The sequence below is a fragment of the Phalacrocorax carbo genome, chromosome 1, assembly GCF_963921805.1.
Source record: "Phalacrocorax carbo chromosome 1, bPhaCar2.1, whole genome shotgun sequence".
NCBI classification, from domain to species: domain Eukaryota; kingdom Metazoa; phylum Chordata; class Aves; order Suliformes; family Phalacrocoracidae; genus Phalacrocorax; species Phalacrocorax carbo.
Window position 1 is genome coordinate 53,732,489 of NC_087513.1, and position 15,382 is coordinate 53,747,870.

At 42.7% G+C, this 15,382-nt stretch overlaps 1 protein-coding gene across 9 annotated transcripts in view; it reads left to right on the forward strand.

Moving 5' to 3' along the window:
• CNOT4 (CCR4-NOT transcription complex subunit 4) overlaps nucleotides 1-8,060 on the forward strand; it is an 80,794-nt gene extending 72,734 nt beyond the window's left edge. For 7 of the 9 annotated variants that reach the window (XM_064451986.1, XM_064451977.1, XM_064452016.1 and 4 more), the window contains 2 exons: nucleotides 5,691-5,903; nucleotides 6,669-8,060. In XM_064451986.1, the coding sequence (XP_064308056.1) occupies nucleotides 5,691-5,903; nucleotides 6,669-6,970 (515 nt within the window). In that variant the 3' untranslated portion in view covers nucleotides 6,971-8,060. The remainder of the gene's footprint in view (nucleotides 1-5,690; nucleotides 5,904-6,668) is intronic. The other 2 variants (XM_064452030.1, XM_064452040.1) reach the window with 1 other exon arrangement.
• The last annotated feature ends 7,322 nt before the right edge of the window (nucleotides 8,061-15,382 follow it).

The window sequence follows — 15,382 nt, forward strand, 5'->3', positions numbered from 1 at the left end:
CTCTACCTACGCCCCACCACCGCAGGTGCAACTTTATCATTCTGGTTGTCTTGCCAAGGCTTCAAAACTGTCACTGTACAGTGTCCCTGAAGATTTCACAAGGGCCTTCTTACAAGTAGGTCACTGCAATAGCCTTCTATACTGAATATACCTTGATAGTCTCGTCACTTTTGTTGCTACTCTGCAGTCAGGTATGTGACATTGCTAATAAGTTGTTGAGGTTTTTTTTGTCTTATATGATGGTCTTCCTCTGAATTTCTTCAGCTTATTTGAAGCTTTTCTGTAGCACCGTTGTGTGCCTTGGTCACACACATAGCATACTGATGGATTCTTAAAAAAGAAATAAATAATTGCAACCTAGATTTTCAGGACTGCTTGCTTTTCAGGAGGAGTAGAATATTTAGGACTCTTGACATAAATGATTTTACACAATTAGTATGAAATCAAGCTCTTGTAATGGCTTGGTGTATCATTTTGGCAGAGCAAAGAAATATGCTTGCTTTACCACTTAATGTGGTGGTCTTGTGATCTTTGCTATTAGTTGTATTTAAGCATGTACTGTGTGAATTTTGATACGGACTTGACCATAGACTTGTATCAGAATGGGGGCAGTAATTTGAAATGGTCTAGTCTCTGTAGGATATTCATTTTAGTGGGCTTGTCTCCTGCCAAGTAAACTGTAAGGCATGCTATCCCATTACCCTGAATATAAGAGATCAAGTGCATCAACATCACAAATGTGGTGCAGCCAAATCTGAAACACCTTTGGGGCTACATTGTGGTGTCATTTGTCAGAATTTATGAAGTCACGGAAACATGTGTTAGTGCAACTGACGCTTGTGCAAATGTCTTAAGTATTGATTAAGTACAACAGAACAGTGTGTGTGGCTTGGCCATCTTCCTCTGCCACCTCTTCCCCCAAATACACACTGCTTTGCCTGATTTGAAGGAATAATGTTAAGGCATGGCAGGTGGAGGATGTTGAAGTAACACTACCAGACTGTCTGGTAGGATGATGGGGCAATGGTTTTATTTAGAAATTCATTAAGTGACCAGTTCTTATACGGATGATTGTTCAGGTTTCTCAATCGTATTCTATTTTAAGCCAACTTTAAGTATTTCTTCATTGAAATTGGGTGGACAGGTTAAGTTTGTGATTAAGTGTTTTTTCCTTGCCTTGGCTCACTTTAAGGCAGGGATTGACTTTGAAAATTTTACATACTAGTGCTTTTATTTCATGTTGGCATACTACCTCAGGCACATGAAAAAATTCAGTGCTAAAACTGGGATCTGTTCACCTCTGTAAACACAAGTTTCCACTAGACCAGGTACGATTATGAAATGCACATCAAGGGAAGACTGGAATTCAGGATGTGTATTTGAGCCTGTTTTTCATGTGAACAGTGGTGGTTTCAGTGACACTTCACCAGGTTTTCTCCTATCAGAGACAAAGCTGGGGCATGGGGGCAGGGGAGGAATCTCCAATTCATCTTTATGTGAAAAATCCTTACATTGCAGTCAACTGGCTTTTAACTTGTTTTCTTCTATGTTTTCCTACTGTCTGTGGACATACTGCTTTAAATTTGATGAGGCTATGGAAGAAGATAGGGTTTCCATTCTTAGAGAGGGAAGTGGTGTATTGGTGCTCATGCTCCTATGTTATGATGTCCAACTGAGAAGTCTGCTAGCTAGTCAAAAAATTACTCCCTACTTCCAAACTTAAGTGGTTGAAGGGAAAGATAACAGGCAAATGCCCCTTTTAATAGATCTGTATTAACTGAGAGCTAACCTTTTCTCATTTTTAACTACAGTACTAGCTTCATGGTGAAGCATAAACTTAAAAAGGACAAACTAGCTGAGGGATGAGTAGCAATTTCTTCTGAAGATACTTACTTTCTTCAGGTGGGTGGAAGTAACTCCTGCTTCTGGGATGGACTTGCATTTTCACTTAAGCTCTTGTTTAAAACTTTTCAGACTCCAGCAGAGACATGATGATTTAATTATTTGGTTTGGGTATTGCTGTATGGAGCCTGGAGTTTGCTCATGTACTTGGGTTGCATCCAGAGTTTTTCTAACTGGGTGTCTTACCTATGGTAGCCAGTAACTGAGGCCTCCAAGGGCAGTGCAGGGAGTGTTGTAGAGCATTGCATTTTCTATTGATCCCATCTACTTTAACACCTTAATGCATTTTAATTCCTTACCAGATCCCATGTTACAATAATAATTTAATTGCAGTATTTCTCATTAGAGGCTGGAATCTGACAAAGGTGTGAAATTTTGGTCATGTTTGGGTTGTTTTTTTAATCTGTGCATTTATTAGCCAAGTTTGAATACCCTGTTACAGACACCTGAGTAATGTGTTGCTTGCCTTTTCTTTCATGTCAGAAGGCAATGTTTTTGTCATAGCTTGTCTTCATCCCCAGAAACCCAGCTGTCTAGGAAAAACAATGAATCTTCTGGAATTCTTCCTATCTTTCTGAACTTTTCTGCATGCTGTATTATGTCTTTTTAAAATGGAGAATAACATGAAAAAAAAAGTGTATTTTCTTAGTCCAACACGGCCTAATGCCCTGCTACACTTATTTTCCTATCCCATTCCTTACGACATCTTGCTGGCTTTGTCTTCATTAGACTTCCTCAATAATACGTTGCAGGTGTATAGTTAATACACGTGCTTATTTTCTTGCACATGAGCTTTGAGGGCATGTTGGGGGTTAGTAATGTCCAAGATTAAGATCATTATGAGACTGCAGATCCCCAGCTCACAGGTGTTGTGATAAGTATGTTCACTCATCTGTGACCCTAGTAAGGATCTTGTGTGTGCTTTTTGCCTTGTAATAGAAGCGAGTAATTAAACTGAGCTGCATTTCTTTGCACAAGCTGTTGGAAGCAGCTGTGAGAAAATAAAGAGGAAACTAATGGTGTACCATGCAGAATCTGTTGCGCAGTATTTCTGTGATGGTGATCTGGCTACTTTTGTTCCAAAAAATTAATTTAGAGATTGTCTCAAATAGGCTAACGGATATTCAAGAGGTTTGTGAGCAGATATCTATTGAGAATATTTCTGACTAACACTTAAAATTTTGGGTTTTTTTTTAACCCCAGGATTATAGGTTAGAATTGAAAATGCATTGCACCAAACTCTTTAAAACTATTTGCATGCATTAGTATTGCAAAGAAAAAAATGGGAGCTCTGGAGGGAACAGAATATACAGCAGGAGAAATGAAAGTAGAAGTGAAAGCCAGTTGTATGCACTATGGCTCAATGCTAAACAAACACAGAACAAAACACTGATAAGCCTGCTTTTTTATTTTTACCCAAAGTGACTTGTTCACCAGGCCCCACAGAGCACACTGCTGCACACAGCGTGTGGATATGGTCACACTTAGGTCTGGAGGTTTGATTGCATCTGTGTGTTAAGGTGTTACTAAAAAGCTGATCTTGGGTTACTTGCTTGAGACAGAGCTGCAGTTCTATTAATGCTATTTTTTGCCTCCTGTAGCACTTAAAATTCTGATCTTTAGATGTAACATAGTAGTGGGCAGGTTTTGGGGTTTACTTTCACTACCCTATTTTTTGACCTGTCTTTTCTTTGTTTATGGGAATGCTTAGGAGTTGTCTGTCTTCCCCATGGAGGTACCTCATGCTGTAACCTCTGAGGAAGAGTGATGCCTCAGCCAGGGAGTGAGAATAACAGCAGTCAACTGTAAAACTTCCAGAGTCTGTGGTCAAATGTATTCTGCAACCTTGCCCAGGCACACAGGATGATTTTCATAGTATGCGCTTAGCATCTGTGCTGTTATCCCAGTCCAGGCTCTACGTGCAGCATTGCTCTGTCAGGCCACGGACATTCTAGGTGTCAGCTGCTGTCCTGCTATATGGAGACATTTATGCATGCAGATGGATGCTTGTGCTAGAACAGCTGCATAAGGCATGCATAGGGTCAGTAACAAATGTATTGCTCTAACAGTCGTCATAGGCAAAGTGGATATAGCAGACTTGCATAGTAATTTGTTTTGAAGTTCAGTTGGTGACATGGACTGAGGTATGACTTGCCGTGACTTGTGATTGAAGATGCTTGCTGTAATTCTGTACAGAAGCAGAATCTTATATAAAGTGTATTTAAAAAAAATACTCTGGTCTGGGGAAGCTAAGTTCTGCATGAAAGCCCAGGATTTCAAGAACTTGCTTTTTTCCCCCCCTCTAGTTACAAAAAGTTAACTGCTCAAGACATCAATTCTTTCTGAGCATTCAGCTTTACAAAAACTGCCAAGGTGGGTTTTGATAGCAAGTGAGACTGCTTTCTTCACTCTCCAACATACAGACTTGCAAGTTAGTGATATTCTCTGATCTTCCATGAAGACTTAAATCTCTTCCGTTGTTGAAGCAGTAGCAGTATTATCAAAGTATCTCACTGTAACGCTTCTGTTTGATGTCAAGGTACTTTCTTCAATTAGGACAGGCAGAGATGGTTTGAAATAAGTAGTTGTGTTCTAGGTTTTTGTCAAAAAGAGCGAACATACTACCCAATGCTTTATTTTCAAATATATTTGACTAGAAGTCACATTAAAATATGGAAATATGGTAACAAAATATGTTGTTGCAGGTATGTGATGTTATTAGAAGCACTGTTGTTAGGACATGGTTTAGGAGGCATGGTGGTGTTGGGTTGATGGTTGAACTTGATGATCTTAGCGGTCTTTTCCAACCTTAATGATTCTATGATTCTATGACCAGAAGTTAGTTAAGTATGACTTTCTGTATTGGCTGGTAAATACTAGGATGCTTATGCTTGGTTTGTTTTGCTTTGAGATACCTAAATCAGGAGCTGGATTGTAGAACCTCATAGTCTGTTCTGGATAGCACGGTTTAATGTTTGCTGTAGTGCTAATGGCCATGTTATCCTGTTGTCCTTTCAGGACACGCCCTTGAAACACTTAGGCAAATAGTTGACACTTGGACTGTTTTAGTGTTCACCTGGTTTGCTTCTAACCAAAAGTTTTGAGGATGTTGCTGTGTCGGGAACTATTCTGAAAGGTCTCTAAAGAATTTTCACTACTGTTCTTCAACTGCAAGAGGAAATTGCACTCTCTCCAACTTCATGAGAACCTAATTGCCATTTCCTTCGGAAGAACATCTGTAGGGCTGTGAATGAGCAAGCTATAACAAAACAAAAACTTTTGTGATATTCCTCCACCTCCCTGGTTCCTCATGTTCGGTTTCTATTGGAAAGCCCTACCTAGCCTTTCTTCATTTCAATACACTTCAAAGAAAACAACCCTTTTGAGCCTGCTGCCCATTAATAAAGCAGCCGAATTGGGTTATCCAGCTTGCAACAGAGGTATTCTCATAAAGGATCTGGTAGGTTTTCCCCTGTTAGTAACAGAGGGAAAGCCACTGTGCCCTTGATTATTTGAGTCTCTGAACTGAAAAAAACAGAGAAATATGAGTTGGGGGAGGAGTTAAATCTTTCTCCCACTCCTATACGCTTGATTTAAAACCTGCCACCCCTGCTGAGTAATTCATCAATCATAATTATTGACCCTAGTTTTTGGACAGGGAAAGTATTAAATGCTTAGCTTAAAAAGTAAAAACAAAATCCCATACCCCACCAAAGAAGGACATCTGTTTCTAACTTCAGCTTTTTATTTTTTTATCTTTCATTTTTTTTTGTTGGTAAATCTCCCAGACAACAGCAGTTCTGTAGAGAGTTTAAATATGAAGGAATGGCAGGACGGGCTAAGGGCACTTCTACCGAACATTAACATCAACTTTGGTGGACTGCCCAATGCTTCTTCCCCCTCCAACGCCAACCACAGTGTACCAACGTCCAACACTGCCACCACCGACAGCCTGAATTGGGACAGCCCTGGCAGCTGGATGGACCCCGCAATCATCACAGGTAACCGTTTCTCACTCCTTCAGCTCTGCTGGCAAACCATCAAATGGGTATTTGGCACAAACTGATTTACATCTGGAAAAAAATGAAGAAGTCAGTATGCGGTGGTCTCTTCCAGCTTCCATCCACAAAACCTCAAGGGTCCAGGAATTTTTGTGGAACCGCTAGGTTTAATAAAGCGTCACTCAGGCCTTTGCAATGCATGCCCGGGACCTCTGCAGGCAGTCAGGCGGATCAGCGCTTATCTATAGGGTCAACTTAGGTGTCCCTTCTGCTGGATGGCATGTCCGGTATGTGCGCCGCTGGTCCTGAGGCACTGAAGGCATTCACTGGACTTTTTTATTTAAAAAGGGACGTACTCCACTTGTTTATAAAGCTCTCTTTTATAAGGCTGGCTGGTTGTGTTTCCCTGTTAGAGAGGCTGAAGCATGATTCAAGTAGGCAGAGTAGGAGGTGAAGCATGCAGTGTACTGGTAGTTTGGTGTGGTAAGGTCACGTCAACAGGGATGCAGTCCTTGCGCAGGATGTTGGATAGAAAAATGTGTGTTCCATGAAGTGTTCTGAGGGGGAACTTTCTCCTGTCTGGATTTAATGTTAAATGTTTTGTGGGCAGGGTAATCATAATAATGTAAAATGCATTCGCTGTATAAACTAATCATGTTTTCTCATTGTTGCTTTTTGTTAGGTTAAATTGACCTCCTTCGTGCTCAGTTTATTGCTTCTGTTCTGACGTGCCTGTATCCCTGTTTTTTTTTCTTCTCTTCATAGGTATCCCAGCCTCCACAGGAAACAGTTTAGACACCCTTCAAGATGACAATCCTCCACATTGGCTAAAATCTCTTCAGGCCCTCACAGAGGTGGACGGCCCCAGTGCAGCGCCATCACAGACGCACCACAGTAACCCCTTCGGCACACAGATCCCTCTGCACAGAGCCAGTTGGAATCCCTACTCTCCTCCTTCAAACCCCACCAGCTTCCATTCCCCACCCCCAGGCTTTCAGACAGCCTTCAGACCCCCCAGTAAAACCCCCACAGATCTACTACAGAGCTCAGCGCTGGATCGTCATTAGGAAAGGAGGAAAAAGAAAAAAAGAAAAATAAAACCCAAAACATTAGAAATGCAGGAAGTGTCCCACCCTGACTCCTCCCCATGCCCACCTACTGTTCCCTGTCATATCTTTCTTTCTGAAGAATCCAGTTCCTGATCAAACCCCCACCCCCAAATGCAATGCCATCACAGGGTCATGACCGTATCTTTTTGTTTAGTTTCTGCTGAGCCAGTGTTTGAAATACACTGTTTGAAATATTTCTAACCATTCTAAGGGGAAAAAAAAAGAGAGAGAGATCAAAATGCAGTCTCAATGCTTAAGGAGAATATTACTGTCTTATGTCTTTTGCACATGAGTATTTTTGCCTAGTGGAAAAGTGTCAGTCTGCAGTAGGGGAAAAAATGCAATGCAGAATCAAATGCAGAAACATGAAAAAAGTATTTAATTTAAATGGAGTTACTGAACATGTGGGGCAAGCAGTGGCCTAGCATTTATTTTGCATTCAGTGTGGCACTACACAAGGTAATTGCTATGTTGGTGGTTTTTTTTTCATAAGGGGATTTTGTATCAGAGTTCGACATGAAGTGTGTTGAAAGACAGAATACTTACAGCTATGAGTAACTGGCATGTGTTAGAGAGTGGTTTAAAGAGGGGAGAATAAGATTTTTTCTTTAATTTTGGCTTTAGATTTAAAGTAAACTTTAATGTTTTAAAATTATTCACAGATTTAATACCTAGCGTATACATAATATAATTATAAGCAGCTGAAACACGAGTGATATTTACTTCAGTCTTTCTGTCTCCTCTGTCAGTCTCTCTTTCTTTTTTTTTTTGGAAAAAACAAAGATTCACCTGATTAGGGCACTCTGGGATAGCACTGCATTGGGGCCACATGATCACCATCAGGAGCAACCTCTGACCTCCTCTGCCTGCAGCTTTTACTTAACCCTGTAGTTTCTGGACGTTTGTGCAGTATTGAAAAGACAGGAAAAAAGAAACAGATAAATAAACATGGTTATAACCTGATGCTAAAACTAAAACCAAGGAAATGTACCTCTTTCTTCAGAATTAAAACTAAAAATCTTAAATAAACCAGAAAACTTGATGATGACTTTGTGTTTGCTTTTCCTTTGATTTTTTTTTAAACTTTGATTTTTTTAATTACTGCATCTGGTAAAACCATACGTCATTGCATGTGGGGTTATTTTCCTCTTTATCTATACTGGAGCTACTGTTTCATGGAAATACTGCGTTGCACGGTGACTTCCGTATTGAAGGGTGGAAAAAGCATACACACTGATTTTTTTTTTTAAGGGATTCTGTGTTTTTATTCATGGCAGTAGTGAGAGGCTGTCTGTCTTTAACTTTTATTGGTGGTATCCTTTTAAATCTGAAGCATGAAAAACTTGTTTATACTTCCTGAATTAAATGCCATGACACTTGGGACAGATAGCATGCAATAATGTGTCTGAAGGTGTGGCAGAGCATTCTAGTTAAAACTCCCTGTTTCTGTCAGCATCCTTGCTTAAAGTTGTCACTGCACGGCAGGGGATGAAGAGCTCTTAACATACAGAAGGCCTCCAACAAGCCCTTATATGTCCAGCCAGAGACTTAAAACCAACAACCTTGTGATTGGGGTGCTGGATTGACATAGCTCATGAGGATGGCAGAGAGCCTGAAATCCTAGAACTGCTTGTGCAGAAGGATTTCTCACCTGGTGTGAGCTGTATAGTTCAGGCTGGCTGCCCTCCTAAAATCCTTGCTGCTGGCAGGAGCAAGGAAGGGAATTCACCTGCTGAACTGTGGGCACCTAATGGGTGGGGGGGACTGGCCCTTCATGGTCCAGGGAGTGAGAGCAAGTCCTCGATCGATTGCTGGATAGGGAAACTAGGCATTGACTGCATAAAGTGACTCTCGCTTTGTAAAGTGTCGCTTGTTGGCAATTGTCTGCTTTTGCTCTTCCCTTACCTGTGTTGCCATTTAGTGCTGTTTACTGTCTGCATTAAGGAATCGCGTGCGCTGTTTCTGGACAGGCATCATTGCTGCAGATCAGTCGTGTGCCCTGGTTACTTGGGTGAATGCACACACCCTTTGCCAACGCTCCCCTGCAAAGCAAACAATGTTTTTGTCACCCACGCAGTCGGCCCCTGCACAATCCCCTGCTGTAGCTGCTGGTGGTGGAAGGAGAAGAGCTGCCTGCTGGGGCTGTGGGCTGGGAATGTCTTCTGCTGTGGTAATGCCTGCTGCCGCTCCTGGCACTGTGAAGCCACCCAGTGGGAACAGGCTGTTGGAGGTGCTGGTGAAGATGCAATGGGATTTCTGCTTCTTTTTTAATAATTTTTTTTTCTTCCCCCAATTGTTAGAGAAGACATTTTTCAACCTTATAACATTTCTCTTTATTTCCTAACCCTGAAAATAAGCAGGTCTACCAAAGCAGCTGTAATAGCTTCCTATGTACCACAGCAATTCCCAAAGCTGCCACCTTCTTTGGTTCTTGATTCGTCTCTTTGCTGCAGTTTAGGAAGAAAAACGATGCCTGTGGTCTGTTACCACTAGAAAATAGGCTTCGGCCGCTCAGGAGAGTACTTATTCCCTGCTGCCATACAATAGCTTGTGTGATCAGCCTACTGACTAAACTTAGCCTTAAGGAAAAGGTTTGCAGCTGGAATTATTTTTTTCTCTATATGGTGCCCTTGGTCCAACACACCATGCCCACCCCACCCCACCCCCCCCACCTCCCAAAAAACCCCAACTTTTTATCGGGTAACATTGGTGTTGTAACACTAAAATGTATCAGTGTGGGTGTTGATTGGCGTAGGGGGCAGCTTCTGCCTCCTTCAGCCTAGCTTTGCTGTCTGATGCAGACTCCTGCATTTCCCCCCCCCGCCCCCAGTCAGGAAGCAACCTGACATTTCACTCTGTTCAGCTGTGTGGAGATCAGTTAGTTTTTCCTGAGGTTTTTGTTGTTGATGGACTCTTCCTGCAACAAGAAACTCTGTACAGGAGCTTTTATTGAAAGGAGAGCACCCATGTGTCTGCTTTGTCCATGTGATCAACTCAGTGCACGTTCTGTTGTTTTTATAAATTGTAGAGAGATTTGCAGCTATTCTTTGCATTAAGCCAAGAACAGTGCCTGGCTAAAAGGCTGGTGACTCAGGACTAGCGACACATTTAGTAGATGGTGTCTGGTGGAGATGAAACTGGAGAAAGAGAATGGACCAGACTCCTCCTCCAAAACAGATATGAATGTGTGTTGAGAGAAGGGAGGGAGTTATTAGCAATGAATGTGTTGGTACAAGAAGTTGTATTGCATTTTCAATGGATTCTCAATTCAAGTGTAGTAATTTGGGGGGCAGCAGTGCAGGAGTGGTCCTAAGGGTTCATGGCTGCTTTTTTTTCCCTTTTTAGTAAGGGAATGATGTTTGTCTGGAGTGCAGCAGAGAGTAAAATGCCACCTTCTAGGTAAGGTGACGAGTCATTGCATACATTCCTTTTCCTTCTATAACTTTCATTTCCTACTTGCAAGCCAAGTGTGAGCAGGTATGTGTCCTTATAAATGCAGTGTCTTGACAGGGATGCGCTAGCCATACTTAAAACACCATTGCTAATTTCCATTACAGTTTTTAATCATGAAGCTGAGTTTGCATTCTAGTTCCTGAACTCCAAACTTCCATTTTCCTTCCCCTCTGTTGTCCAAATAGTGTTTTTCTGAGATGGTCGCGTAGTCATAGGCATTCAAGATACTGGATTTTAAGGAAAATGCAGTGTGCTTGTGTTTTCTTGGGGAAGGTGTGGTGGTTTTATTTTGGTAGTGACTTTGGCTTTTTTTGGTTTTGTGTTTTTGTTCTGGTTTCGTTTGGGTTTTTTTACAGCTCTGTAGGGCTGGCCATGGTGCTGTGGAGATTTTTGGCTTGAACACCTTTTTTTCTTCTGGGGGGAAGAGGGGTCATGCACCAATTTTCTCCCTCACCTTTGCAAGGGAGCTTAGAAAAATAGATATGAAAAGATTGTGGAACATTTACGTGGGTGTTTCTTGTTCATCCCTCTCCTGAGGGTGCGTGGAAGTTGCCTTAAGTTGCAAAGGAGCTTAGGTTTGGTGTTGGTCTCCCCTGTATGTAAATCCACCGAGTGGGATTGTGTTGCCTGGGACTAATTCCCTCCAGGAAAGGCTGTAGTGCTAGAATAAAAACTGATACTGCTCAGAACCGAGGTGTGTTGAGAAACACTGAGCGAGAGGTGGCACAGTGCTTAAAGGATTAGGGGACTGGAGTTGTCACCAACCCTACTTGAAGTGGTTGTAGGTACTCCTTGAGGAGAATGAGCTCTCCTCCAGTCCAGCTGCTAGTGACACGAATTCTTAGCACGCATAAGCAAATAGTGTGAAGTGCTATTTGCTGTGAATGCATGACTGTTAGGAGTAGTTGTTGTTTACGTATTCTAGCAATGTTTGGCTGTATGGGTAGCAACAGAAGTGCTTTCCACTACACTGGTTTATGACGCGTTTGGGCTGAATGTGGATGTAGTAACTGTAAGAACTTGTGCTCCTTCCTCTTCTCCTAAATCCTGGCATCTCTCTTTCCCTACTTTGGGATGTTCCACTGATCGGAAACAGCTGTCAGGTCCTCTTCTGTTCATGGCTGTGACAAAGCTCCTAAAGAGGAAAAATGTAAAGTATCGTCATAGCTTTGGGTTACAGTGTAAGAAACTGTGTGGCCTCAGTATGCTCTGATCTACATGTGAGACCATTGTATATGAGCAAGATCTTCATCTTCCCGTCTTTCTGGGGTTTGCCTTTTCCCTAGGCGTACCACTGTTATGTGTATGTGGCAAAGCGAAGGCCTCTGAGGTGCAAATGGCCAAATGAAGTTCTTGCCGTAGGAGTACAGGGAGCTAGAGTGACTTGCGGGGATGCAGGAGCCTGAGCTGGTGCATGGTGGAGGTTTGAGGTGAGTTGGGTGATCCTGAGAGCAACAGGCTTGTTATGAGCTTTGCTAATGAAAAGCAGTGGTTTAGGAAGGTCTGATGCAGTGATACTAGGTATGGAGGTCATCTGAACAGAGGTGGTGTCACTATGGAGGAAAACAGCATAGAAAAGTCTGTGTTAATCTAAAGCGGATGGGAGAGTGATCTGGGTGACCTGTGATGGTCACGAGGAGCCCATCTCCTGCAACACTGAGGAGGTGGAGTCTTTTCAGTGGGATACTGTCATTGCACAATTACTGTTGCTTTCTCCTCTGAAACCTTCCTAGATTACTCTTTCCCCCAGTTCTCAGACTTAGAAATCTGACAAATCCCTCTCCATTTCAGAGATGCTTGGAGAGAGGATGGGACTCGCTGAGCTCTCTTCTTTCTACCAGCACAGCCACACTTCAAATGGTAGTCTACAAAGCTTGTACTGGCAGAGGGTGGCTGCTCTTTTCAAGATCACAATTAATGTCTTTATGGAGTTTCATGGCTTTAGCATCTGAATGTTACAGGTCCCAGTATGACCCTTCCCTAGATCTTCAGAGATCAGTGCCAAGAGCCTTAGGAGGGTGGTACGCTGAGCTTCACTGAAGAATTTAAAGTTGTGACCAAAACTGGTTTAGCTCTTTCTAAATAAGCATGCAGGCCGATGTTTCCAGTGTGGAGTCTGAAGCTTAAAATCCTGTTTTAAAAAAACCTGAGGGTGATTTCTCTCTTTGTTCAGACGCTGAGGAAAAAGTGATTGCTTGTGAGGTTTGCCTGGGACAGAATTAGCAATGAACTGGCCTTGCAGCTATCTCTGTCCATCTTCAGATGGTTTCCTCCACTTCCAGGGCCCACCTTTCTGTTGGATACTGGATGTATATAATTTCAACTTAAAAAAAAAGTAGAAATATGTTATAGACTGTATTGCATGATTGAATATTGCATTTGGTGTTGCATAAAACGTTACAACTAAACCTCTTGGAGCTTCACCTTCCCGGTAGGGAGGCCTGGATCTTTGACAGCTGGAAATCTTCCGTAGAATGGACGAAGCTGGAGTTTCTCTGGTGGTCTGTAGGGGGGAAACAGTGGGGAAGGCAGCACCTCATGTGCTGCTCTGGTGAAGAAGGGTTGCGTAGATAGTGGCTCCAACAGGAACCACTGAGTGATGTAGCGAGAATGTGTGGGATTATACGTTTGTTTCTTCCTGTTTACAAGTTACTTAAAGCTTCTACATAGTTACCTTCCTACCCCTTCCTCTTTTGGCAAATAAATGCAAATGGTGCTTCCTGTTGCCTTACTGATGATGCCTTCCTGAGGTGAAACTGACTGGCTCTTCACGGCCCTAACTCAGCTCTTTGCTGTGCCTGGTCCAAGGTGAGAAGGAATTAAGGCAAAGACTAAGGGCTTGGTAGGAAAACTTGTGGTAGAGTTGGGCTTCCTGCCCTTAACCCATCTTTCTTCTGTTGGTTTTAGTCTCCTGCAAGCTTGAGATGACTTTTGAGGAAGACCTGGATGAGCTTCTCCCCACTGGAGGAACTTGACTAAGACTGCCAAGGTTTTGGGGATCAGTATTTTGTAGTAGAAAGCTTAACGTTGCACACGTAACGTTGTCGCAACTTTTTTTCCCCAGAAAACTTTTCAATTTTGTCAAGTAAATACTTTTTTTTAAGCAGCAGTTGTATAAACTGCTTGTTTCAAGTTGACATTTTTCTCTTTATGAAAAACTACTGTGTCAGTTTTTAATTGAATATGCTAACTTTTTGTTATGACACTTCAAAATCAGCATCTTTCTGGACGTGTTTGGCAAAAGATTTTTATATCTAAAATGTGCGTCATTTCAGTTTGCAGTGAAAGCAGGTGTCAATCTCTAATCGTATGTAGCAAAAAATACCACTTTTGGTTTTGAAGCCTTGGTTGGATCCAAGGAACAGTAAACTCTGTCCCAAATGTAATTTTTTTTTTTTTACAAAAATCTCCTTGGAGAGAGGGGAAATCAGTGAGTTTTATTTTTTCCTTAAAGCATGTTGGGAGAGGAACAGAAAAGGAAAAATACGAAAAATTTCATTCCCATCCTCTTGTTTCCTTTCCATTTTTTCCTGGTTTCATCTCTTAACAAGACAACTCCTTCCTACATGAACAAGACAATGGACAGTGCTGTTCCTGGCAGGTCCTGAGCTGAATTCCCAGCCATGAAACCTATTTCTCTGAGACAGAAGCGGAAGTGTAGTCTGTGGGTATGGCACCGATGCACTCCAAGAGCCCAAAATGCCTGTAGTGCTGTGTCCGAATTCACTGCCGGCAAGTCTGCGTGCAGAGTGCCTTTTTCTGCCAATACTCTGGGCAGTCTCACAAGCATCCAGAAGGGGACTGAAGAACAGGTTACCTTGAAGCAGGATTATTCCCCTCCCTGGGTGATTAGCCTTGGCTGGAAAAAGAGGAAGGAGAAAAAGGTAAGGTTAGGACGTGAGCCGAAGGGAAATGCAGAGCAGGTCCTGTTTTTCCTGTCCTTTCTACAGCTTCAGTTGTCTTAGGAGAATGAAAGGTTTTCTCCTTCTCATGGTGCAGTTGCTGGTAGATCACCACTGTGGACTTCGTCATCTTTTTGCAAGGGATTGGTAAAAGCTTTACCATCTGCTCCCTCCCCCGTCAAGAGCTGGCCCCCAAACTAGGCTTTCCAAAGCTTCACAATGTGAAAAGAAGACATAAGATGTGGAATGAGGAGAGATTCCTTTATTATTGTTAGAAGTAGAATAAACAGTGGTCCTACCCTCTTTCCAGGGAGAAGCAGCAATAGTTCCCAGATGTCCACTAGTAGGTCTTGGCTTATCACAAAAATGTGCTACCTTGCATCTTTAAGGCTTCTTTCCTTGAGATGTGATGCAAATGTTGGTAGAAATGAAGTCGTCAGACTAAAACTCCTAGCCTTTGTAGCAGGCTTGTTTGAGTATTGCAGTTTGCATCCTTGAGCACTGGATGGTGGGTGATGTTGGGGGTTCCTGTTCCGGGTGCTTGTTTTTATTCCCTGCCCCATGCATGCAGCAGCTCTTGGGGCTGCCAGCACCTCTTCTGAGTAACGCTATAATGCCTCTCGAGATAGAACAGCATCTCTGTGCACATGTGATGCTGTGTTACTCAACAAGGCCTGCGTGCCCAGGCTGTGTCAGGCATGCTATGCATGCATGGGTCTGTCCTGCAGTGTGAACAGGGGAACAAGTTGTCCTGAAGCTGCTGGCCAGGCTCTGCGTGCACTGCCTGGAATGCACCCCTGTATTGCTACCCAGGGAATCCTGGACAGAAATATGGGTGTCATTGCTTTCTGAATGCAAATGATGGCACTTAGGCTAGCTCTTCAGGTGTGGCTGTAGGTCCTGATACACCTGATGTGAATTTCTAATGCAGGAGAGAAGGGATGAAGAACCCCAAGATTTGGGGTTTGGTTGTTCTCCCCCCCCCCCCCCCCCCCCCCCCCCCCCAATGTGCTAG